Raw genomic sequence first — 27,082 nt, 5'->3', positions numbered from 1 at the left:
ATGCATGTGCCATGAAACAATTTCAGAAAATATAGAATGCTATAACGAAGAAAACAGAAATCATGCACAACCCCACCACCCATGCTGCTATCTATCCTTTCGGTCTTTAAAACGCATTTCACATCCACATTATAAAACATGACAGAAAGGAAAACCTGGAATAAGAGTGAGGATAAAATCTCTTTCATACGGTTAAAGAAAAAAGAATTTAAGGAAAAATAAAATCAAAACAAGAACAAAACCTAGTAAGAATGGCAAGCGTTACCAGCCATCCAGAGGATTCACAGGACAGAGAAAGCTTTCAAAAGGAAGAAGAAAAGATAGTGATCAAACCAGCCTGTCTCAAAAAACCATGGCACTGAAAAGCATCAGTAGCTAGAAGCAAGAGCTCTGAGGCAGAACAGAGAGATGTGGCGAAAACAGAGCGAGCAGGTACCAGGAGGAGAGAGAAAAGAACGAGCAAAGAGGGAGAAGACAGCAGGAATGGCCACAGGAAGAAAAGCAACATAAGAACGAAGATGCCCCCTACCCCTTATTTTACCCTGGAAGACCACCTCTGTAAGTCTGTGGACTGCTCAATTTCTTTGTTTTATGTTTGTTAAACAATCAGAATAGTTAAAGGTGGTACAGATGAAAGAAAAGACTTCTAGTTATAGTTAAATCCCTAACTCAAAAAAAGGCAAATCACTCAGCATTATAAAAGATATAAAAAAAATTAATGAAGGCGGGCGCCTGGGTGGCTCAGATGGTTAAGCGTCTGCCTTCGGCTCAGGTCATGATCCCAGGGTCCTGGGATCAAGTCCCACATCGGGCTCCCGGCTCAGCGGGGAGCCTGCTTCTCCCTCTGACCCTCTCCCTTCTCATGCTGTTTCTCTCTCGCTCGCTCTCTAAAAAAAAAAAAAATTAATGAAGGCAACTTAGCTACATATTTCAGCCAGAATTCGTTCAGTGTATAAAATGAGCCACTCTAAAAGGAAGTCAGCTTCTTAACCTAGTCCTATGTCTTATCCAGCATGCAAGAGCTTTCTGGGGAAAAAACTGTTTTGATAGAAAATTGTGTGTGTGCGAGAGAGAGAGAGAGAGACATAGAGAGACAGACACAGAGAGTCAGACACAGACAGAAAGGGGAGGATCTGTGATGCATTGGCCCCTAGGAGATAGAGAGCTACAAAGAAATCATGTAGATTTGTTTTGAATTTTGTTTATTTCACCAAAATAACAATGTTCATTTTCTTAGGATCTATCTAGCTGCTGATTAAAACTGTAAAAATCATCGAATTTTAATGTTAGAGTTCTTCATCCATTTTATTTTTTTATTTTTTATTATTTAAAAAAAAAATTTTAAAAGATTTTATTTATTTATTTGACGCAGAGAGAGAAAGAGAGAGAGAGAGTGTACAGGCAAGGGGAGTGTCAGGCAGAGGGAGAGGGAGAAGCAGGCTCCCCGCTGAGCAGGCCCCTGTGATCATGACCTGAGCCCAAGGCAGACGCTTAACTGACTGAGCCACCCAGGCACCCCCTTCATCCATTTTAGAGTGCAGGAAACAAAGCCTGGAGATTGTGGGAAGTGACCTAACCAAGGTTACCTAGTTTGTTAGTAACAAAATTGAGGCAAACATACTCCTTGTTCACTGCTATTATTTCTGGGGTTTGCTAAGTGTCATCTGCTACAGAGGACACAGCACAAGGTAAGTTAGGGACTCTTCTAAACTGGGAGATTGAGATAGCTGTCTTCAGCAGAAGATGGGACTGCCAGGGCTATGATGCTAATCCCTGCATGTCTGTCTTCGCTCATAAACTCTCAGCTAAAAGGATACTTCCCCAAGGAGAAGGTCTTTGAATTCAGGGCAGAGGGGATTGTGCTTAATTCTACCAAGAGATTTGACAAGACTCCTATAAGAAGGAGGCTCAGAAAACATTAGTTCTAAGTATGAAATTAGCTCCAGGCAGATTCCAGTAGCTGCAAGAAGGCTTTTGAGTATCATCTCCATGTGCTTACAAAATTGACATTCTCATCAACAAATATTTGTTGAGGACCTAATATACACCTAGTACTCTGCAGAGAGAAATGTAACACAGCCTTGAGGGGCTTCCAAATTCGCCAATCTCATTGGCCAGCTGGAACCATACATAAAGAATAAGAAATAGCCAAAGCAGCCTGTACAGAGTACATGATACAGGGCAGGCAAAATAAATGCCTGAGGAATTCATAGGAAAGAGAGATAAATAGGGCTGTTAGAGACAGGTGCATGAAAGAACGGACTCTTGAGCTGTGCCTAAACAGATGTATATGACAAGAATACAAAAGCAAGGGCATTTCAGCTGGGGAAACAGGGCCAGCCAAGATGCAAAACTCAGAGTGTGCTGTGGGATAATGCAGACTCATTTGGTTGGGCTAGGGGGTATCTGTAAAAACAAGTTGGTGACAAAGTTGGAGAGAGGGTAGGGCAAAGTCCTCGGGACAAAAATGCCAGATGAAAGACACTGTCTGCAATGAGGAGCCATCAAAGATTTGTGGGTAGGCGAAGGAAATGCCAACATGATTCAGTATGATTACTCTGCTGAAGTAGAAAATGTGGATTAAAGGACAAAAGATGGGAAACAGAGAGAATAGATGGAGAAAATTTTAATAGTCTAGACATGAGAGGATGAGAGTCTTGGAATAAAAAATAAAGCATACGATCATATAATCAATACTATGATGCAAAAAACCAAGGAATTGGTAACACAATCAGAGTTTGGTTTGGAAAAATGAACCAAGTTTCAAGACGGGTTAAGTTTCACAAAGAAAATACCTAATAGCTAATCTAGTTTGAGAGAACAATGGTTAGAAGTGGTATCAGAGATTGAGATGACATGTAACGATGATGGTTGACACTAGGCAGCTGGATGAGTCCTCTCAGGGAATGAATGCTTCCTTTGTGCTTAACATAAAGGGAACAGAAAAAGAAAAAAAGAAAGAAAGGCCAGTGTCATAGCTTCTCAGAAGTACCATAGCAACAGACTGGTCTGCCAACTTCTACCTGAACTTCCTTCCATAGTCTAGGCTTCCTAATGATCCAAGACTGATGACAGTGGCCAAGGGTCTGGAAGGAACCCACAGCCCATCATTCTGAAAATATAACCTTGACAGTGGGAAGCCCTGGTGACTTAGCCAATGCCTCCCATCTCAAAACTCCATTCGGGAGAACATGCTGATCAGGGTCCCATGCTGTTTTCAAATATGACATGTATAATAACCTTTTTTTAAAGAAGGGAAAAATAAAAGTCTGAATGATTACCCAAATACATAATAAAATGTCAGTGAAGGAAAACTGACACTGAGCTTGGAATTGTTCCCTTGATATTATACTATGGCTGTAAAATAAATCATAATCACTATTATTTACTAATGTTTACCATGTGCCAGGCCACGGCTAAATGTTAAATGTTGTACATTTATAAATTAAATGTATAAATAAATGTTAATTCCAACAAAAGTACAGAAGGCAGATATTATCACTTTCACCCTAACTTTTTTTTTTAAGATTTTATTTATTTGAGAGAAAGAGAGTGAGAGAAAGCATGAGCAGTGGGGAAGGGGCAGAAGGAGACAGAGAAGCAGGCTGGATCCCAGGCCCCCGGGATCAAGACCCGAGCCGAAGGCAGACGCTTAACTGACTGAGCCACCCAGGTGTCCCACTTTCACCCTAATTTTACACACAAGAGAAGTGAAGCACACAGAGTTGCCGTAGAACACACAAATAGAATACAGGATAATCTATGGCAAGGCAATAACCCATCAAACCCCATCCAGTATTATCACCCCAGTCTGGGTGAATGTCCTCTGACTTGAAATTTTAGTATAACTCAATGGTTATAGACAAAACATAAATTAATCAAGCACACAGACACACAAATTTGTGGGAGGAGAAAGGCTGATGGGTATTTTAACTACATGAATGACACAATCCAAGAAACCTTTTTATAAAGCTACCCTTGGTAAGAACTCACATGTCCAGTTTATTTAACAAAAAGGCACTAAGTTACGGTTTCTAGTAGGACTGATGGTTACATTTCAAAACTCATAATAGTGATGGACCTCGGCTTCACCAATGTCTCCACATACACTGTTTCAAGCAAAATATAGTCCATTTACAAGAAGTGCAGAAATGTTGTTAAACTTAATTAGATGCAATTGTCACACTTTCATTAGCTATTAACATTATGTAAAGATAAACCTAATACATAATGAGTTCTTTCATTGTCACATAATTATAATTTTAATGATTGCATTATGACCATTATAATACAGCGCATATTTTCAATTTTCCCATTAGTGGGCAATTATTTATAAGGTTTTCTATTACAATCTGCCCATAGAAACCCAGTTATTAATGCCTTCATTTTCCTAGAATGATGACCACAGTGTTCAAATCAATATGATGACCACAGGGAGAATTGCAAAGCAACATGGAAAGAACAACAAAACTACAACCATGAAGTCAGCTCATTCAACATATGCCTGAGGAAATTTCAAGATGAAGAAAAATAATATATTAATATTCTTATGAGAAGTTCTAGTTTATAAGGTTTTCTCAAGCCTATTTTCCCCTCATTTTTTTGTGGCCTTGAGTATCCGATCTTTCTTAAGTCGGTTTCCATGGTATGAAATATTCAATAGCCTAACCTTTGAAAAATGTCTTACGCAGTTTTCACCATTCAGAGAATTAAATTAACAGCCCACAAAGCCATTTCTGGGAAATTTTTTGAATTGTTCAGTCTCAAGGTTGTGTGTCAAGAAGTAAAATGCTGAGGGCGCCTGGGTGGCTCAGTTGGTTAAGCGACTGCCTTCGGCTCAGGTCATGATCCTGGAGTCCTGGGATCGAGTCCCACATCAGGCTCCCTGCTCAGCAGGGAGTCTGCTTCTCCCTCTGACCCTCCTCCCTCTCATACTCTCTGTCTCTCATTCCCTCTCTCGCAAATAAATAAAAAAAAAATTAAAAAAAAAAAAAGAAGTAAAATGCTGATGAACTATATGATTTATCCTCAAAGGATGGAGAGTGGGAGACATTTCTTAGAACAAAGGCAAACGGTGATGCGAATGGACAATGATTACGATGACAGTGATTATGAGTCCTGCAAACTAAAAATAGCAGTAACAATAATAATAACATCTAACAAACTTTTCATCTTTAACCACTACCACAGAAAGATCACAGATCCCCTCGGTATTCTTTTGGTGAAGTCTGACAGTACTTGGTAGACGTGGAGAGGTGTCCAGGAGTATGAAAAGAGATTTAGAAATGTCGCATAGAAAACACCTGGCCTTAGCTGGTTGTATTCTTTGGTCTTGTGGCCTCATATGGCGGCATCACAAGCCCCTCAGGGCTTCCCTGTAGCCCTCTGAAGCCAACTTCACTATGTCTCCCCCCACTTCATTAGGCGTGCCCCATTATGTCTGAATCCTGGCCACCTTGAGCTCTACAAGGTTCATGGAAGAAATTAATGAACTAGTTAGACTGAAACCCAAAACTTCAAAGACGCTCATAGCTTATTATTTAACTTGATGGTAAAACAGAACAGATTTTGGGGCACCTGGGTGGCTCAGTCATTAAGTGTCTGCCTTCGGCTCAGGTCATGATCCTGGGGTCCTGGGATCGAGCCCCGCATCGGGCTCCCTGCTCTGCCGGAAGCCTGCTTCTCCCTCTCCCACTCCCCCTGCTTGTGTTCCCTCTCTCGCTGTGTCTCTCTCTGTCAAATAAATAAAATCTTAAAAAAAAAAACAAAAAAACCAAACAGAATAGATTTTAACATGGCCCAGTGTCCCCCCTGAGAAAAGCTATTGGTCAAATAGCTTTTTTTTTTTTATGGACTCCCATGTATTTATTCGTTATTTATTTTCCTCATACCCATTCTTTACTAGAAATTTTCTTTTTTTTATTATGTTATACTAATCACCATACATTACATCATTAATTTCTGATGTAGTGTTCCATGATTCATTGTTTGCATATAACACCCAGTGCTCCATTCAGTACGTGCCCTCTTTAATACCCATCACCAGGCTAACCCATCCCCCCACCCTCCTCCCCTCTAGAACCCTCAGTTTGTTTCTCAGAGTCCATAGTCTCTCATGGTTCATCTCCCCCACTAATCCCCCGCCTTCATTTCTCCCTCCCTACTTCTTGTTTTTTTTTTAAAAGCTCATAGCACATACCCTCCCCAATGTCTATCACCCAGCCACTCCATCCCTCCCACCCCCCACCACTCCAGCAACCCTCAGTTTGTTTCCTCAAATATGTATTCTTACCATTTGGTGATAAGATTTGAATATTTTGTTTTTCCATTCATTGGAGGAGAATTAAGAATCCCGGCACACGATAGATATCCTCAAGCACTGGTAATATGTAAGACACACCTGAGGAACTGATTAAAATGCAGAGCCCAGAGATTATTAATCTATAGGGCTGAGGAGCTGTTTTTATCAAGAAATTCCAGAAGATTCTGAAACACGGGGTCCACAGAATACATTCGAGAAACACTGCTGCATCTGGTGCTCAATGCAATGGTGGGGAAGCCACATGGACCAGTAAACATGGCACTAGGGTAGGATTCAGAAGACCCTTGTGATTGAGGCACCACTACAACAAAAGGTGTGACCTTGAGAAAGTCCTTAAACCTAGGCGGTCTTAAGTTTCCCACCCATGAGATGCATGTTGGGCTCGTTTTGGAATTTTCTTACTGTGATCTCTGTACAAGGGGACCATGAAGTTGGCAATAGAGATTACTGGGCTATGTATAAAATTCTGAAATGTCAAATAGGAATCATTTATACATCCAATTCAAAGTCTTATTGACACATCCACTTTTTTGGTTTCTGGCTGGAACTCTATCACCTCGGGTTACCAGAATTTCTGATGACAGTTACATTTATTTCAGATTTACGTAGTTGGAAAAAATGAATACTACTTAACAAATGTAGTTCTTTTGTGGATCCCATTTTTCAAAGCACAAAGCCTGCAGGGGTAAAATTGCACAAAGGAATTGGTATGAAAAATGTTGGGACAGAGTAGGATAGAGATTTCTAAGTCCCAGTCCAACCCTAAAAGTTCTTGACCAATGTTGCTTCTTAAATTAAGAAACTAACAATTCCAAACAGACTTGTGCCATCCATTTAGCAACTGGGGAGTGAGCATCACCTATGTGCCAGGTGCTTTGTGAGGGGGCAGAGATACAGCACTGGGTCATATGCAGTCCAGCTCTCCCGGTGCCTATAGTCAGGTGGGGGGAAGATGGACAAGAGCAAACCCATTATGTGTCAGGCCATGATAAGTGACAGAAAGGACAATAAAGTTCGGTGAGCAGGTCTTGGGGAGGGGAGCAAACTGAGGGTATTGTCAAAGAAGGGCTCTCTGATGAGGCAACATTTGAATCAAGACCTAAAGACAATCAGAGATAAAAATCATAGAGGTCTTTGGGAGGACTCCAAGATGTACTGAGTTATAGAATACATACTTTTCAAAAGAGGAAGATGATTCATATTCTATATTATCATAAGCCTTGCTTTAGCTAACATATTTATGAGCTCATGTTCTGGGCCGACTCCAGGCTTATAGAAAGCACGTGGTCATTATTTCTTAACAGGGCTTGGGGAGAGCACAGGTGAAATCTCTAGCCCACTGATGATCTGACAATGAGGTAAAGCTTGGACTTTGGCACCACAGTAATTTTTGCTGCTTCAAGAACACATCTTGGTTTGCCGCACATCCTTGTGGTCAACATATTTTTAGTTCACTCTGGGATTTGTTCTGTCTTGGCAGGGTTTCTCAGCGACTTTCATTTCCTACCTACTGACAGCTTGATGAGCATGATTTATAAATATTAAAAATAAGGAGGTGAGACCAGATTCAAAGAACCTGCCAACACATTCCAGGACCTCTGATAAGTTTCCAATAAAACTAGAGAATATGTTTCAAATATCAGTGTATTCTCCATGTCTAGGGCAACGTCTGACACTTAGTTAGCACCCAGGGAATATGTGCTCAAAGGATGAATGAAATGTCTGCAAAAGACTTGAGCATGTCTGTGCTGCCTACCTCAAACCAAAATAAAAACTCTGCCTGAATAGCTTGGTGTGAGCATAGTGGGTGAGGACGTGTGGGTGTATGTTAGTAAACAGGATGTTTTCAGTCCTGTATGAGAAAGCATGGCAGCCGCTCCCCAAGCTCCTAGTAGAGGAAGCTGCCAGTTTTACATCCTTGAAAGCCCCTATTTGCATAGACCCTTTATAGAAGGCAGACGTTAGAAATGGAAATAGTATATGATCACCAAATCTCACTTGAGCTAGAAAGTTCTGCCTGTGGTTTGTGATTTTTGGAGCTGTGTGTGTGCTGACAACAAAATTAACTTCTCCAAAGAACTGAGAATTGCCTACTCTCATCATCCCTCTCACTGTAATTTACATGACTTGACGAAATTAGACTGTTATTTCCATCAGGGTGATCTGCAAAATCATAAAGTGATGTGTATTTTGGGAATGCCTAATTAACTCTCCTTAGTTCCACTGAGGTTTCAGCTACGAATATAAGCATTGCAAATACCATGGAGGTGTTCACATCTAGTTTTAGAAACCATAAAAAGATACTCAAAGGACTTGAAAGAAACATTTCTTTAGAAATCAGGCAGTAAGAGGGTTCAAGGCAAATGGTGAGCCTATGGGATAAAATCAGATAAACACTGATTTGCCAAAATATGCCTTGCAGCAAATAGCAAGAAATACTCTTATGGTTGAAGTCAATATTAATAATCAAAACAGCAGAATTACAGACATACACACACAAAGTCCACCCCTATTCAAAGTTTTTATCACAAACATTAACTAATATTGATCAAGCTGTTTGTCACAAAAGTTTGCTTTAACATATAATCAGCATCTGAAGTGAGAGCCGTATTTCCCAGACAATTGCCAGCACCTTGTGTCATACTTGTAAATAATGGGCTACTCCTATTGAGCACCATCTGCTTAATATAGAAAAATGTTCATCTTAATTAGGAAATTCTTATTATTATTTAATATTTACTGAGCACCCTCAATGTGCTTGGCAGCAAAAACACCAGAAACACACTCTCTGCCCACCAAGAATCCACCTGCTAAGGAAAATATGATGAACCAGTTAGGCAGTCATTTCTGCTTTTAACATGTTTTATGTAATTCTTTCCAGGTGATAAAGTTACCAAGGGTTCAGTCTTTGGAAGCTTCTTCTCTTCTGATCAAGGGGGGAGGGTGAACTATCAGATGAGTTATGAATGAAGTAAAGATAAAAGAGGAGAGAAAGGGCCAACTAACTATAACTGTATAGAAACATAAGTGAAATTTGCTCCATTGATGGAAAGAAAATATAATGCTCTCCTAAGTAAACACGGCTATATTTGTTAAGGACTGCATAACACATTAGAAATACAGAATCGGTAGTGAACAAGTCACCTTGAAACAGTAACCCATTTTTGTTTTGCATTTACTTTCAAAGCTCATGTCCCTCCACAATGATACATACACATAGGCTGTGGAATACTCATTTCATCACAAGGATATTACCATCTTAGTTAAAAAAGACATAATGGTCAAATATCTACTGAAGATACTAGAAGAATGAAGACAGACTGGTGATCCCTCCCTGAAGTCTTCGACTATATCCCCTTCTCTTTTTCCTACTCTCCACTCAACAAGAGTTCAGGAAAATTGGACATGTTCAATATTGCCACAGTATAGGGAAGCATTCTTGGGAATAATAAACCATTCATATCAGGTGACTGTTACATATATATATGCCTGTCATAGTGTCTTTGCAAGAATTCTCTAATAATCCCTGTGAACTGTGTAAGTGTTGAATCACAGACCTGTACCTCTGAAACAAATAATACATTATATGCTAAAAAAGAAAAAAAGAAGATAGCAGGAAGGGAAAAACATTTTAATTATCCTTTTAGTGAAAATTATAAATATTTTTTCCTCTAATAATTTAATATCTCAGGTATATTTTTTTTAGATCTTGAATTCTAACTAGTTCTCCACTTCATAGGGTGAGAGGGTCCCCATCTACCTTGCCAGGGTTTCACTAAGTATCTGAAGTTTCGTTTTGTTTTTTAGCACTTTTCTTTAAATCATGTGCCTTCCTCACTCTGCTTTCTTCATAAGAAAAACATACAATGAATGAAAAGAATGCAATGATTTTGGTCATGATGTTACTTTTTTTTCTCCTCAAGTTTTATTGTTTTTCACAAATCAGCAATACCAATTGCCTCACTTATCCATTTGGAACATGTTAAGTCAGAGAATGGAATATTATCCAGCATCCTCATTTTATGGATATACTTCCTAGATAACCACCTCACCCAGATAATTTAGGCAAAAGAGAAACTACGTATTAGTGGAGGTAATGCTGTGATGATGGCAGTTGTCGAACAGTGCCAATATGAACTTTAAATGAATATAATTTGAAAGAAATACTTGACAGAGGGATAATGACTAGCTCATATATTGTCAGGGTAATAAATACCTAATGAGCAAAATTGTAAAGCAAATAGTAGGTTGAGCATACACCCAAATGTTGATTCTTGACTCAAAGTCAGAGAACAGAATGATTTGTCTCTCTGTCTAGAATGATAAAGCATCCTTTCCTCATAAGCTAATGAGCAGCACCATCTGGCATGATTACAGGGGAACAAGATCTTAAGAAAGTGAAAAATAAAACGACAGAGATGTAGTTGGATTTTTGCAGGAGGTTAAAAAATTCTCACCGTTAAAAATATCATAATAAAAATAACTTTAGGTGTTCACATAACACTATACCAATAGTATAAAGATTATAGGACCAAATGTTTTCAAAATAATTGAATATAATTCCTGATATCTTAGAATCTTTCTCTACCACAGTGGTTCTCAAAGTGTAGTCCTAGGAGAACAGCAACAGGATTACCTGGGAATCTGTTACAAACACAAACTCTATGGCCTTGCCCCTGATCCAACAATTCAGAAACTCTCAGGATGGGCCTAGCAATCTGTTTTAACCAGCCCTCGAGGGGATTTTGATATTGGCCCACGTTTAGGACCTACATTTCTACCAAACCAAATAAGAGTCAAAAGATTGTTGCTCTTTCTGCTATGTACTAAAGAAATACGCTAATTTGGTCAATTCAGTTTAAACAACTGGTCCATGTGCTAAAGAATAAAAAATCAGTCAGACCATTCCTTGAGTGACATGATGATCTCCTTGAATAGAGAGTCGTCATTCAATTAACCTTTTGTAGAACAACAAACTGCCTTACTCCTACCTTCATTGCATAGTTACTGAACATAGCTTTTTAAGCTACTTTTTAAGCTACTTTGGTTGACCCCCTGAGACAAGTTTTCCAAGTTTCCCCTCAATCCTTTATTTATTTAATTGGTTTTCCATTCTTTTGGTCATTCATTCAGCAAATATTAAATGTATATTCTATGCCATACACTATTCTCACTATTCTAGGTGGTTGGGATTTATCAGTGACAAAAATAGATCATGATCTCTGGCTTAAGAAACTTATATCCTAGTGGGGGAGTCAGACAAACAATAAATGATAAAATAAAGAAGCATATTATGCAGAATGTTAGAAGGGAAACTATGCTATGGGGAAAAAAGAAAAGTAGAATGCTGGGAATGCTGGTTATGGGGAGTGGGATTTCAATCTTAAGTGACATTATGTTAGACTTATTGAGTAGGTGACAAATGAGCCAAGGCTTGAAGGAGATGATGAAGTGAATCATGCAGTATGTGGGGAGAAAGGGTGGTCCAGCAGAAGGCTAAAGTAGAGGACGAAGGAGGAAGAGGAAGCATGCCTGCTGTGTCCGAGGTACAACTAGGAAGTCTATGTGGCCGGAGCAGAGTGAGCACGAAGGAAGTTTGATCAGTGAAGGTCAGTGAGGCAACAAGGGGCCAGATCACCCTGAAAGTAATGGTAAATCACTATAAAAATTTGTGCTTTTACTCTAAGGAAAACCAGAGGCTATAGCAGGGTTTTGAGTGGAGGAGTGACAAGATCTAAATTATGTCAAAACACTTGCACCAATTCTCCTCTAAATCCACGTACAAATTCACCAACCATTTATGCAGTGTGTTGGAAGATACTGCTACCATCTTTTTTTTCTTTTATGTTCATCATGAAGTTTTTAGAAAGAATTTTCACTAAGGCAATTAGTGAACAAACAGCTTTCTTTGTTATCAAAGAAGAAAATGTTCTGTGGGAGATAATTAAGATAAAGTTCAGTAGTGATCAGTTCTCTTTTACTTGGGTCTTTTGTTCTCTGCCTTCTGGGATGGTTGTTGTATTTGCTTCCTAGAGCCCGAGAGTATAACCTTGGGTTTGGGTGCAAGCAACTGTTTTTTCACCAGGCAACTGACAGCTAACAGAATTGTGAGTGAAGTCTCAGAACCTACTTTGCCACGGACGTGAAACTAAAATGGAAGCCTGTATTTGAGGAATGGCTCTGTCAGTGACTTATTAAAAACCCAGTGCCCAGTCACAAAGTCCCTCGAAGAAGGTAATAGATTTGCCAACCTTTGGGTAAAGTAGAGCAAGGGGTGGTCTGTCTGAATAGAACTGTGGAAACTTTTCTATCAAAACACAATTCCAGAACTTGCCTCGTTCATATTACAGTGACCCCTATATACTGAAGAAAAATGTTTGGAAATTCACAAGTATTTCAATAAGTGGCAAAGGGACTTGTAAACTTAAAAAAAAAAAAACCATCAGGTATTATTTTTTTTCCTCAATTGCTCATCTATTTATTTCTTCATCCATCAAATGTCTACTGAATACCTATTAGCGTCAAACATTGCATCAGGTGCTAGGGAAACAAATATATAAAAGCTGATATTTCCTCAGAGAGTTTATGGACTACCTGAAGAGATCAGACATCAGTGGCAATAATGCATGGTACAGAGTGATGATTCCCATTTAAAAAAGTCCAAATGCTATGGATTTTCAGAGGAGGAAATAGGAGTTCTAAGTAGAGATTATAAAAGGTTTCATGGAAGAGGTAACATTTGATTTGCTCCTAAAGGATGCACTGGTGTGCATGGTGATGGGAGGAAGTATGATTTAGGCAGAGGGAACAGTCTCTGCAAAGCCATAGAGTCAAAGCTGTGTTAGCAGTCACCATGTGAGATGCAAAGAAGGCCTAACCTGGACCAGTGGTAGTGGTGATGACAAAAGAAAGAAAATGAGTTAGTGCTGAGGTCATTTCAAGGAACCTGAAGTATCTGTGGGCCATTTAGCTGAAAGAAGTAGAGTGAAAACAATACATTTGTTATTTTGGTGGCAAACCACCAATATGGTAGGTTGGAGAATAAAATGGAGATGGGCACAGTCCCTGTCCTTAAGAAGTATGTCATCAATTAGAGGACAAATAAACACAGTGAGGTCAGAGAAATAATTCTTGTTGAATTCTTTCTCTTTTTTTAAGATTTTATTTATTTGTCAGAGAGAGAGAGAAAGAGAGAATGGCTGGCAGGTGGAAAAACAGGCTCCCCACTGAGGAAGGAGCCCAATTCCCTGGACCCTGGGATCATGACCTGAGCTGAAGGCAGACACTCAACTGACTGAGTCACCCAGGCATCCTAATTCTTGTTGAATTCCTAAGACTTAAGATGCAACTTAAGATGGGCATCATGCTTAACTGGCTAGGAACAAAGCAGTCACAAAATTGGGATTCAACTACAAGCAGATTACCAAACTATTTGCGAAACAGCTATTCTTCACTTATGCATTTCTCTGGCTCAAGGAACAATGAAATGTCTTGTCTTTCAATCAAAGCAATCTAAAATAGCACAATTCAAAGTATCATTTGCAGATTAATAACACTGGCCTGGCCTGGAAACTTGTTCAAAATGCAAATTCTCAGGCTCCACTCTAAATCACCTGAATCAGCAGGTAACTATGTGCACATTAAAGTTCAAAAAGTACTGTGTTAAAAAGAAAGAGAAAGAAGCATATTGTATTGATTTAGAGGACCCATTCTTTAGTGAGAAAAAGAGCCAAGGAGGGTAGTCAATTTAGGAGGTCAATAATACCACAACTGATAAGAAGTCTCTTATTTTTGTTTCCAGAGAAGCAAAAAATTCAATTCAGCAGACACTTGTAGAGCCCCTACAATATCTCAGACAAGATTTTTACTTTGAAATGATTGTCCAAGCAATTAAAAATCTAGTAATCCAGATGGATACAGTATAGCATGAAAAGTCTCAAAACAACCAACTTTGTCTTAAGAGTCAAGGCATGCAACAATTGAGGAAAAAGGAAGGAGACTGCTGCTGGTTAATATGTTTTTTATGGACAAGTGTCCATAAATTTCTTGATTTTACCCTCAGCTTGAAGAGAGACAGAGATGGTTGAAATTAAAAATCAAGGGGCGCCTGGGTGGCTCAGTCGTTCAGTGTCTGCCTTCAGCGCAGGTCATGATCCCAGGGTCCTGGGATCGAGCCCTGCATTGGGCTCCCTGCTCAGCGGGAAGCCTGCTTCTCCCTCTCCCACTCCCCCTGCTTGTGTTCCCTCTCTTGCTGTGTCTCTCTCTGTCAAATAAATAAAATCTTTAAAAAAAAAAAAGAAATTAAAAATCAAAGGAGAGGAGAAATCCAAATTATGGAAGGAGGAAAGTCAACCAGTTTGAGATACATTCCCTCACTTTAAATAAACAGAAACAAGCATAATAGGGCATTTAAAAACCTTTAAAGCCCTTATAAAGTTTAAAAGTGTAAATACATTCTAACGAGTCTTCTAATTTCAGGCCTCTTTATCTTTTTTTTTTTTTTTAAAGATTTTTTATTTTATTTATTTGACAGAGAGAGAGAGAGACAACGAGAGAGGGAACACAAGCAGGGGGAGTCAGAGAGGGAGAAGCAGGCTTCCTGCGGAGCAGGGAGCCTGATGCGGGGCTCGATCCCAGGACCCTGGGATCATGACCTGAGCCGAAGGCAGACGCTTAACGACTGAGCCACCCAGGCGCCCCTGGCCTCTTTATCTTTGAGTTTCACACCCTTTGTAGTGTTCAAAAGCCTTCATATTGAGGGAATGTTCAGCTAAGTGTCTGTCACGACTTTCTTTCTCTACAGTATAATCTGGCTATGCATCTAGCTATTCTGTCAAATCATATCCTAAGGCCCAGGAGAACTTATTTCCCCAAGTAGACTGGTTGCAAGTCTTGATTTCTACAAGTACCAGTAGTCGGCACAGCCTTCCTTTTAAAAATATGGCCACTGAATCTTAGCTGTTTCTCTTCTATGAATCCTCAACCAAGCTGTCTTGTCAAATACACTAGTGTGTGTGCGTGTACCCAGTGAGTGTGTTTTTAAGCACGTGGCAGGTTGGTACTGATAGCTTGATAAATTACAAACATCCCTTCCCTTCTCCCATTATTAAAATAGATTCTTCCCTCTTTTTTTATTGAATTTTTAATTTCCAGCCCATGTGTACTATAGTGGAGGCCTAATGTAGGTCATTGGATGCCATCATGAATAATGGGAAAAATGAAGTCCCTTGTTTCCCAATGCTTGTTAGCATGAAGACAGAGCCCTGGATGCCTTATTATGCTTTTTGACTCAGGAGCCCTATGGGTCTGCCCATGACTGCTATGTGAACTTATTCTTCCTGCCAAATATATCAGCTGGGATGGGAACATTAATTCATTTTAACAGAGGTGTGTCAACGTTGCTCTTGAAAAAAGTGCTGAGATGCCATATTGGCAAAGACCATCTTCAAAAAGGAAAAAAAAAAGGAAAATACAGTTTTTAATACTGTGTTCTGCCTTTCAATCCAAGACTTTTTCCACTTTGCCTATTTTCTGTTGGTCTAGGATTTCCTGGAGTTTATACCTATTTATTCTGAGTTCCAAATAACTAGACATCTTTGTTTTCAGAGTCCAGGTAGAATAATAGTACTAGTTTGGGTGAATTAGGCACATTTCAGTGCCTTGTGGCTGACTCTCAGGCTAGCACAATGTTTTGTTCTATTTTGGTTTTGTTTCACCCCTGCCCCTTGCTGCCCTCCTTTTGTTGAGGCAACTTACCTGCCTTGTAACCCAACCGAGGGTACTCTCAGAGAGTTCCCAAATTCTCAGGGTGAGGAGGCTTGAAACTTCTTCCCACTCTAGAAACCACGAAGGGTTTGCAGACCTAAGGGATGTGAGCCAACTTAATCCTTAGAGTCGATCACATGGCAGCATAAGAAACTTTTAAAATGGCCAAGCTGAAATAGCAAAACCCAGGCTGTACTTAAAAACATGCCAGATGACAAACCTATCTCCAACAGAAGGCAGTGAGAAATGACGTCTCACTGATTTCTTTTTCTCTCCTTAGGATGGAGGGGGAATGGATGGAGCGTGCTGGCAAATATTAAACATGCAGCCATCTTGATATTTATGAATCAGTTTGCCGTGTTGATAGTGTTTTCTGAAAGTGACTTTTGTGCACCCTATTTCCTAAACGATCCTTAAAAGTAACTCCCTCCCTTTTCATCCTCTGCACCCGAGGCAGTAACATCTTGAAACATTGATCTATTTGCTGCTAGCTTTCATTAATTTCATCCATCCCTGAAGGCGGAGCCACATTGGTGCTAGCTAATTACGACCTATTTAGGGCAGCTCAGGGCCCTTCATCAGCCCTAAATTATCTTTGCGTTTTTAATGGGGACTATAGCTTTCTCAATTATTACTTAATTAAATAATGTGCTTGCATTTGCCAATGTATTTCTAAAGTGGGAGGCAAGCTGCATCTGCCCACGTGCCTATAGGTAAGAAGAATATCTCACATTGGCTCTCTGTTGCTTCTGTAGGAGCATTCACATTCATTTGGCGTCAGTACATGGCCAGGCACCTAATCATGTTTTTCAGATATCGAGCATGGCGCCATGTGCCACCGTGAGCCCTACATCACCTCTAGGGTGTTTCAGTCTTAAGATGTATTAATGCAAACGCATAAATGTCAGCGGGCTCATATTATTTATGCATACCAATCATTCAAAGGAGGGGAAAAAGATCCATTTTGGTCCAGATTATTTTGAATATAAGACCTTTAATTCCAAAGTTTTCTGGTTTGTTGAAGGTTGTTTCCCACAAAAATAGTGGGTTAAGTGAAAAATACAAAGGTGACCGCCGCCCCAACGACCTAGAATTCCAGAGAAAACTGGGCCCCAGAGCATGAAGAAAGAAAGGACAGCTGCCTTCTCTTTCTGTTCTCTCAGCCTTTCCCACAAGGTCACTCTTTCTAATTAAGAAGCCAAATAATTTTCGTCGGTAACTGATAAGAAAGCAAATTAAATTTCATTTGGTTTGAAAAAGTATTCCAGTATGCTATAAGTTGATCTAAACCCATTCTAGGAAATTTAACACTACATATATTTCTTCTACTACTTCATGTTTCCTCAATGAAGAATCTCTTAAGACAAAAAATAAAAAGCACTGGAAAAAACAAAAAGGTGCGCACCCTTACATGGGGGAGGGGTTTATACTTCTTTAAAAGGATTTTGACAGTTAGAAGAAGATGCAAGCGGAGAGCCAATTTTTTCTTTGAGAAACTCCATGTAGTCATTTTCCTATCATGATTCATTTTAACTACTAGGGACACAATTTTTTTTTATTCTATAAATTATACATCATAATGGTGACATAACCTCTCCATTAAAAACCTAATGATGAGAATGAGCTCTTGCTAAAAAGTTCCAGTAAGTTCAGGCAAATCAACCAAAGTAGCTTTACAACAAAAGTCAAATTAAATGGACATCCCTTTTTCCTTACTCCCTTATGTCAGCAATGGTATATCTACTGGACATACTCCTATTTACTTAGGAGAAAAAAACATTTATTTATTTATTTAAAGATTTATTTATTTATTTGAGAGCAAGAGAGAGAGCTTATGAGCAGGGGGAGGGGCAGAGAGAATTAGGAGGAGAGAGAATCCAAAGCAGCTCCTTGCTGAGCATGGAGGCCCACACAGAGCTTGAGCTCATGACCCTGAGATCATGATCTGAGCTGAAATCAAGGGTCAGACGTTTAACCAACTGAGCCACCCAGGTGCCCCAGGGGAAAAATATTTAGAACTTTTGTGAGGATAAAACCAACACACACTTTGTGAGTGTGGACCCACATGAATGCTTTTTTGAGGTTAAATAGTCTTAAAATGCTGACAGTAATAATACTGTGCACTGTGGTATCATTCTTATTCGAAGATTGTTGTGTGTACGCTGTGGGATAAAACAGATGAGTAATTACTTTGGTGTCTCTAGGACCTGTGATTGCCAATATGGCAAAAAAGGAGAAACACATGTAAGACACATGAGGTAAAACACGGTGGCCTTGAATCTGAATTGGAAATTTCAGTTTGAACACATAATGATTTTATCTTTAAACAAGAAATGCAGCATATATTATTTCTATACTAGCTGTGTCCAATGAAAAGACCAAGAAACAAAGACAAACCTAGTAGCAGTGAGCACCTGCAGCACCAAGATTATGCTCTTGTAAATACTAAAAGGACCAAAGTTCTTTGGAGAAATGTCTGGATCCAGGTTTGCATCGTAATATATACAAGAAGAGCCTGAATCATCTTATAATACCAGGAATCAAAGAAGCTATCCAAAATTACTAACGGCATGTCAAAAGGACTCCAAAACTAATTTGAAGAGGGTCCAATAGTACAAAATAGGACACTTTGAGCATAAAGACATAATTCTCATGGACTGAAATATTTCAAATATGGTTAAATATGTCAATATGTAAATATTAATAATAATAAACTTACTGGTCACTTTTGGAGGATGCTAGGGAACCGATGCCTTAGAACTAATAAAGAAAAAGGATTGGTACTATCTTCTATCTCTGGTTAAAAAAATGTTTAATGAGGACAAGTTTCTCTTTATAAAGTTTCAGCTAATATAAGTGAAAAAAATGATGAAATATCACCATTTTGCAACATCTAATGAATTATTGGATTTACACAATGATCATTAATGACTGCTAACATTAAAAGAGAAAACTAGACAGTATTCCTGCTGATAGAAGTACCACCTAATGGTCTTGCTAAGAAGCAATATGACCTGAATCCAATAAAGAAAGCCTCAATATAGAAATACCAATGAACAAAAAACATCATGGTGGTACAACTAGCAAAAATTAGATTGTGGAATACTCTACTGGATAAATGACTAGGTTTTTTTTTTTTTTTCAATAATAGAGAGGGGGGATGGGGCGCCTGGGTGGCTCAGTCGTTAAGCGCCTGCCTTCGGCTCAGGTCATGATCCCAGCGTTCTGGGATCGAGCCCCACATCGGGCTCCCTGCTCGGCGGGAAGCCTGCCTCTCCCCCCTCCACTCCCCCTGCTTGTGTTCCTCTCTCACTGTGTCTCTCTCTGTCAAATAAATAAATAAAATCTTTTAAAAAAAATAATAATAATAGAGAGGGGGGAAGGCACAGGTCAAGAGAAATATAGAAGACATATCAATTAATTGTAATGTACAGACCTTATGCTAATCCTGATTGAGCAATGTATGGATCTTAATGCTAATCCTAATTCAAGCTAAATTTTAAAAATATTAATAAGATTATTGGAGAAATTTTAAAACAAACTATATAATGTTATTAAAGAAATATTGCTGGTTTTTATGTAGGACAATGACATTGTGTTTCTTTATCTTCTAGAGATACATGCTGAAATGTTAATGAATGAAATAATATGATGTCTGGCATTTGCTTCAAAATAATACATGGGGAGGGAGAAAATGTAGGGATGTAGATGAAACAATATTGGCCATGAGTTAATAATTATTCAACCTGAACAGTGAGTATACAGAGGTTCATTATACCATTAGTCTCTATTATTTTGACATTTTCCTGCATAATAAGTTCAAAAATACTCTTGTTTGAAATTTGTCCATGAACATCAGATCACTTTGGGAAATCCTTAAACAATAAAATTCATGCTGCTAAAGTTAGGATACAGATTTAAATCGTAGAGCAGGTAACAGGTCATTTGAGGCCATTTGGTCAACCTTTTGTCATCCAACCAGATTTTACCAAAACCATCCATTCTGTTCATTTCTAAAACACTAGCACAGTTGTCTTTTTCTATTTCATTGCAATACTCCATGATGCAACCAGACACGAATAGACTCAGTGAGGAAAACAGAAGGAAGCATTAAAAAATCAATTTGGTTTTTCTCCCTCCTACTTTTATTTTGGTAACTTTACCAATTGAATGATACCTGCAAATTAATTTTATCAAGCAAGATTTTCCCACTATACAAACAGCTTTCCTCATCACAGCCAGGAGGAAAATGAATCTTCCAAAGCAATTCTCTCCCAATTCTCGCTATACAATCCACACATCTGTGACAGTGTACTGTCTCACTGAAAGCTCACAGCAAAAGCCACCATGATATAAATACATGGGAGCATAGAGCATGCTGAGCTCTTCTCTGATGGTCCCAAATGATTCTAGGGCATATAGTTATGACTGGGGGATACCCGGAGGGTTGACTACAACTAATGAAATACCAAATATATCTAATTAATTGCATTGCTCTGGGCTAATGAGAGACCAAAAATTTCAAAACCCCTTGAGATGGTCATATTTATATAGAATTGTGCTACATACCTACTCCTTTATCTCTTATGCCTATGTCTTTGGACAGCTTAGCTACACTGATTCAAATCTAACCATTGGGATTCTTCTTATGAACTCTGACAAAAAAGGGCCAGCATTATGGCGATTCCTGTCTTGCATTTCATTAGAAGTTGTGCGTTTTGGGTGCTCAGAAGTAGAAAATACTATATTCAGCCTACTTTATCAATAGGAGAATCAGGCCAGATAAGATTTTAAAATAATTATCAGCATACAAATTACACCCAGAGATATGAGAAACTTCCCCCCATAAGCACATACTCTAATGTAGTTAAAAATTTAGATTTGATAATACTGAAGAGTGAAAGACATACATTTGTTTGTTATATTGGAAATCAGATTGTTAATATTGGAATTACAGCCAATGCTCAATTTATCATGGTATGGTATGAATAAGTACAATTCACACATAACTTAAAACTTTTGCAATTGGTTTCAATATTTTCCTTCAACAGTTCTTTATTAGAACTAGAAATATGAACTAATAATTCTACTTCTCTTCCTTATACTGCTTATCTTTCTAAAAAGAAAGAAAAAGTGGTAGGCAGTAGAGTCATATGGCAGAATGAGGGGGGTAAGAGGGAGCAGAGAGAGGAAACAGGAGATATAAGGAGTAGGAGGAAGAAAAGGTGAGCAGGCTTCAAGAAAAGGAAGTGGGAAGGGTGGTTTACAGAAGGCTATGGGAAAAAAAAGACCGAGGTAATGAAAAATGCAAATTGGGATAATTGAGTGAATGGTATTTATACCTCATTTCTCTTCAAGAATCCACTGTTAATGATTTTCAGTAATGCATAATCTCAATATGGTATTCTGCTGAATATACCAACATATCTGTTAGATACCAAGTTATGGTATCTCATGATCATAGGGTCTATTTGCATGCAAGAATCTATGCAACCTTATTAGAGAATAAATAGCTTGCTGCGTTTTGTAGTCTCAGGTAAATTTTTATAACAACTTCCAAAGGAGTTTATGTCCTAAAGTTCCTTAACATTTCTGTTTTGAAACAGAAATGTGTGTACTTCCTTTTGGCTAACATCCAATTTAACCAATAGCAAATTGAGCTAAATAAGAAGAAATCTAAAGATATCTTGGGGAAGCATCCAGTATTTTTTGGATCCTCAAGCCAATCAAAATGGAGAGAACAGAAGGTAGTGTAGGTGGAATAAATGGGGCCTAGTTGCTGGCTCATCAAGTAATCATAATAGTCAAAAAACATCTAACAATCAATTTGAAAAATAACTCTGTTCATTTGATAGCTGGAGAAAGAACTCAGCAAGGAGCTAGCATAGAAGACAATGAGGCCACCTCTCAGAGGACTCACCTGTCTTTCCCAGTTTCCTTCTTAAAAACGCCATCACAGTAACTCATGCGCTTCTCGGTGGTCACGTAAATTTGGGCATTCGGGTAGATGTCAACTGTCTTTTTCAGCATGTTGTAAACGATGCCATTGCCGTCTTTCCTCATATTGCGGAAAGGGCCCCAAATGACATAAATAGTAGCATTTGCTTCCTTGAAAAAATAATCAGGGTTTTTTAGCAAAAGAGGAACGCTGGTATGGGACACGACTCTAATCATTGTCATGCGGCCAACATCTTCTTCATAGCCCTTGGTGGGGGCATTGTTCATTCTCCAGATGCAGGACGACTGATCTATCTCATTCCCCACCTTCTGGCCAACCATCTGACCTGAGTTTGACACTATGGCGCAAAGGTTACAGTCCAGCTGCAGAGGCTGAAAAACAGAGAAATGAGACAGGGGAGAGATATGTAAATGAGTAAGTTCCAGCTATCCAAACAAGTTCCTCTGAGAAAACGAAATTCAGATATTGTATATAATAGCCGAGTGTGGGATTTCCTGAAATATATGGGCCAATCCTACAGTAGCCACCACAGGTTATCAAGCTAGGGGCATGCTTCCATTTAAAAAGTGAATACAGATTGTTAAGAAATAATTTTAATTTCTATCCCCTTGTGTCAGTTTAAAATTAAAAGGAAAAATAGACATTTGTTTTTCATTCTAAATAATGACTTTTTATTCAAAACCATAATTTCAAATGAAATAAGGCAATAGGGGAAGATTTGATCTCTTTAATAAGGACAGTGGCTAAAAAAAGAAATGCAAAGGGAATATATCCAGGCATCAATTCTGTATTTTACTTATATTTATGAATAGTTATGTAGCAGTTGATGAAAATATGAAAAATTCAGCAAATGATGAGGTTCTGAAAAAGATGTTCAGAACCAAGACCTATTTAAGACAAGTCTCAGGCTGGCAAATATTTTACAAAAACCCTTAAAAAATTCCCTGTATCACCATGTTAACTGGCCTTTGTGTTTCTATTTTAGATGGATAAGGAAAGGCTTCTTTTAAGAACTCAGGGAAGGAATGTAAAAGAGATAATCATCTCTAGTGCTGGTCTAACCCTCCTTGTTTTAAACCAATGACGTAACAGAGACTCATAGAGGGTAGCACCACCTTCTAGAACTTGTAGATGATAGATTCAAATTGCAGTGGTAGATTCAAATTTAGATCTTCTAACTCTAAACCCATTGCTCTTTCCATTATTCCTTGCATTCCTTCCTCCCAGGCAAACCAAATAAATTCCTTTTGCCATTTGCTCCTACGTGAGGAAAAGTCACCCTACCTTTTAAAACAGTGATAAAGGAGCAATGCACTCTGTTGATATATATCTTTCTCATCTTCCTTCTATTAGATTCCACATTTTGTATTTGACATTTGATCCTGTATTTTTATGGTGCCTATTGGTCATTGGTTCTTCTCACACTGGGTACTGCCCTTATTTTATTAGTTATGTTGTATTTTATTGTTTATTTATGTCTGTCCACGATATAGTAAACTCTGTAAGAGTCAATGTCTGTCTTTTTCATTTTAATCCCACTCCCCAGAAGTCCTGGGATTACTATAGGAGCCCAGTATATAGTGATTAAGTTAGGAAATGAGAGCAATTGAATTAAAATAATTTATCAGGAGCCTGAACACTGAACTTAGTATTAGGGAAGACATAGACTTTTCCAAATTCGTTGAGAAATGTTGATTTAAATGAAAGAGAAACACAATCCGGAAGAAACCTATCAATATACAAACAGGTCAGTCCAGGTGGTTAGGTTGAGAGGCAAAGTACCTCAGAAAAGTCACCTGTATAATTACCACACAACTGTAACAAGATGTCTTTCCTATCAATGGTAAGTATCCAAAGTAGTTATTGAGCAACTATGATGTGCTATGTCCTAGGGATTGAAGATTATTCAGCTGTAAAATTTTAAGCAAAATCCCCTGACCTCATAGATCTTACATTCCACTGGGAGGAGAAAGGCAATTAATAAATCAGCATAGTATATAATATGTTAGATGAAGATAGGTGCTAAATAGAGAAAATTAAAGCAAGGAAGGGTAGGATATGTGTATGTGTGTCTCTGTGTGTGTGTGTTGTCAGAGAGATGACCAGGGAGACATCCTGTAGGCTCTTTTATTCAGGAGCCTTCGGAATGTTCTGAATAGGGAAGTGGCTGATCTGCATTATATTTTAACAGCCCTGGCTGTGGTGTGGAAAACTGACAAAAAGGAAACAGGTAGAAACTTGGAGAACAGACTACTGCCACAATCATGGCAAGAGATGATAGTGCCTTGGACTAGGTCGGATAGCAGAAGAGGTAGCAACATCCTGATCACACGCTGAACATATTTTGAAGGTAAAGCCTATTGGGTTGACCAGTAAGATGGACTGCGGGATCTGAAAGATAGGGAGGAATCAAAGATAACTTCAATTTTTAGCCTAAACAACTGGAAGACTAAAACTGGCTTTACATGAGAAGGCAAAGGTTTTAGGAGGAGCAGGATCAGCAGAGGAGAATGAGCTCATTTTCAGACCTGTTAGATTAGAGATGTTTTGAACACAGACTCCCTGTAGCTAATGTTACAACAAAACTACTCAAACTGCTTTAAAACACTTTTTTTTCCTGATTATTGAAGTAATATGGGCTCATTGTGGAAAACTTGAAAAAAAATAAATAAAAGAATAAAAACTCTTCATATTTCCACCACTTGACAACTGTTAACAATATTTTGTGTTATTTTCCCCCTTCTAGATATATTAGGTTGAGAAATACTATTTATAAAATTTGGCAATCTTGGTTTTTCAACTATTTCACACCATTAAACTTTCCCATGCCAGTAAACAGTCCTTAGAGATGTATTTTTTAAAGATTTATTTATTTGTTTTGGGGGGGAGGGGCAGAGGGAGAAAATCTTCAAGCAGTCTCCCCACTGAGTGTGGAGCACCGAGGCGAGGCTCAATCCTAGGACCCATGAGATCATGACCTGAGCTGAAACCAAGAGTTGGACGCTTAACCAACTGAGCCACCCAGGCACTCCTCCTTAGAGATACCATTAATGCCGATACAATATTTCCTTATGTGGACATACCATAATGTACCTATTTGCCTACTGCTGGGCATTTGGCTATTATCTAATTTTTTCCTTTATAAAATTGCTTTGATGAACATCCTTGTGTTTCCCACCATATTTTGGATGCTAGCAGTTATTAGGTTAATTTAACTTTACTTCTTTTAGTTTTTATTGTGCACCTGTGAAATATGCTAAGTGGACAAATGTTTCCATTTGTTTAATGTCAAAATGAAGGATTTTGAAAAAAACTTGACTGGTTAAGTCCACAAAGGTCTGCTTATGAAGTTTCTTTTTTTCCTATATAAAAAGAGATTCATTGAACTGTTAGAATCATGTAAGGTTTGAACAGGGCTGGACATGAAACAACATAGGCTCAGGCATGGATTGGATATGCCACTGAGGTCTCGCCATTTATGAAGTGTCTTAAAACTCAGCTATCAAAGGGACTGTCCATCACCCCTGCTACAATAAGAAATCTGAACAGCAGTTTAGAATAGGTCTGCTCAAAGTGGGTGAGTATATTAGGGAACTTGGAAATGGGGTTCTGTGGGTTGGTGCCATAGTGAAGACTTCATTGATGGCCAGATGGGGGCATAAGAGGCTGCGTCTTGGGATGGGATAGTGATCTAAGACCTTCATGCATCTAGGAGCCTACAGTTTTTCAGGGCAATAAGGAAGAACACAATATTCTTCCTGCCAGACGATTTGCAGCAGGGCCTAACATACATTACACTTAGCTAAGTCCTCCAAACCCACTTAGAGTCATGCAAATCAATGCCTGATTTAAACTGTGTGTGTCATATGGCACACTCCAACTTATCACCAAGATGCATATGGTGCAGGGAGGTTACATTCCATTTTCTGTTCCAAGAAGTTGCTTCACTGTATAATAAAAGCATTTTTGGGTATGGCCTCCACAAATTAAAAAAAAAATCAAAAAGAAAAAAGATACAAAGAGCCTCGGATGTGTTCTAATCTACAAATTTGCATCGGATTTCCTAGTCGTTGAGTGAATTAGCTGGTTGTGCTGTAACAAGCCTTAATTTAACTAATAAGAATCAGCATACTGGTTTCACTTGACAATTGTAACCTCTGAAAGTGATCAATTAAGACATCACAATCTGTTTCATGACAACATATTGGGAGGCCGCAGCTGTGCAGATTATGAGGTCAGCAGCTGACTAACAACTTGAGGGCAAACATTGGCAACCACTGCCTCTTGTTTATGTAACAAATATGTAATTGGGCAGAGAGCTAGGAATGTAATGGCTTGGGGGATAGGTGGTGATCTTTAAATCGTCCCTTTCCTTTATATATTGTCACCATAGCCAGAGTCGTAAGAGCCTTTCACGTACCTATCTTGCTTAGCCACAGTCTGCCTAGCTGCCTGACATCCTAAATGAGGTACCAGGAGACATGGCTGCATATGGTGATGCTCTATTTGCCACTTGGTCACAGGGACCATTTTACAGTATGTTAGGAGAGCCGGGCTGTATGAATGCAACAGTCCTAATCATAATCAGAAGCTTCAGGTAACACCAAGAGCTTGTTAAGGCCCAAGGGACTCATTTATACGTTTGAAGACACTTCAAACTACGGTAAGCCATGATAAAAAAAGAAAGAAATACCTAGGCACGAATGGACAGTTTGACCCAAGAGTCACTCTTATCTGGTTATCTCAGTTCCTTTTATTAGCTTCATTGCTGCATCTTGTGATCTCAACTTTCTTTGTTAAAATGTACTGCTGTTTCTTGAACTTGTTTATATTATTTGACTTGTGGCCCTTGCTCAAAAATGTATTCCATATGTCTCCACTCGCTCAGTTCTGCCTCAGTAAGCAGTTTCTTCCCAGATTGAGGCCCTGGATTTTCTGAGACCTCTGGAAAGATTTAGTCAGCTCCGCTGCACCAAGCCCTATCTTAATTTTGAGTTCTCCTTTTTAGTTGACCTGTCCTTATTTTTTTGTTTCTT

General features: G+C 38.8%; 1 protein-coding gene across 5 annotated transcripts in view; it reads right to left on the bottom strand.

Annotated features, from left to right (window-relative positions):
- Positions 1-27,082, bottom strand: part of ST6GALNAC3 (ST6 N-acetylgalactosaminide alpha-2,6-sialyltransferase 3) — a 510,866-nt gene that overhangs the window by 178,902 nt on the left and 304,882 nt on the right. For all 5 annotated transcript variants that reach the window (XR_014144922.1, XM_081818655.1, XM_081818654.1 and 2 more), the window contains exon 3: positions 22,008-22,417. Coding sequence is in view for 4 of the 5 variants with exons in the window: in XM_081818655.1 (XP_081674781.1) it covers positions 22,008-22,417 (410 nt within the window). In the remaining variant the exon portion in view is untranslated. The remainder of the gene's footprint in view (positions 1-22,007; positions 22,418-27,082) is intronic.

The sequence above is a fragment of the Leptonychotes weddellii genome, chromosome 4 (assembly GCF_054177405.1).
Source record: "Leptonychotes weddellii isolate Sample4059 chromosome 4, ASM5417740v2, whole genome shotgun sequence".
Lineage (NCBI taxonomy): Eukaryota > Metazoa > Chordata > Mammalia > Carnivora > Phocidae > Leptonychotes > Leptonychotes weddellii.
The sequence above is the reverse complement of the archived record's forward strand: the minus strand, read 5'-3'. Positions and strand labels throughout refer to the sequence as shown.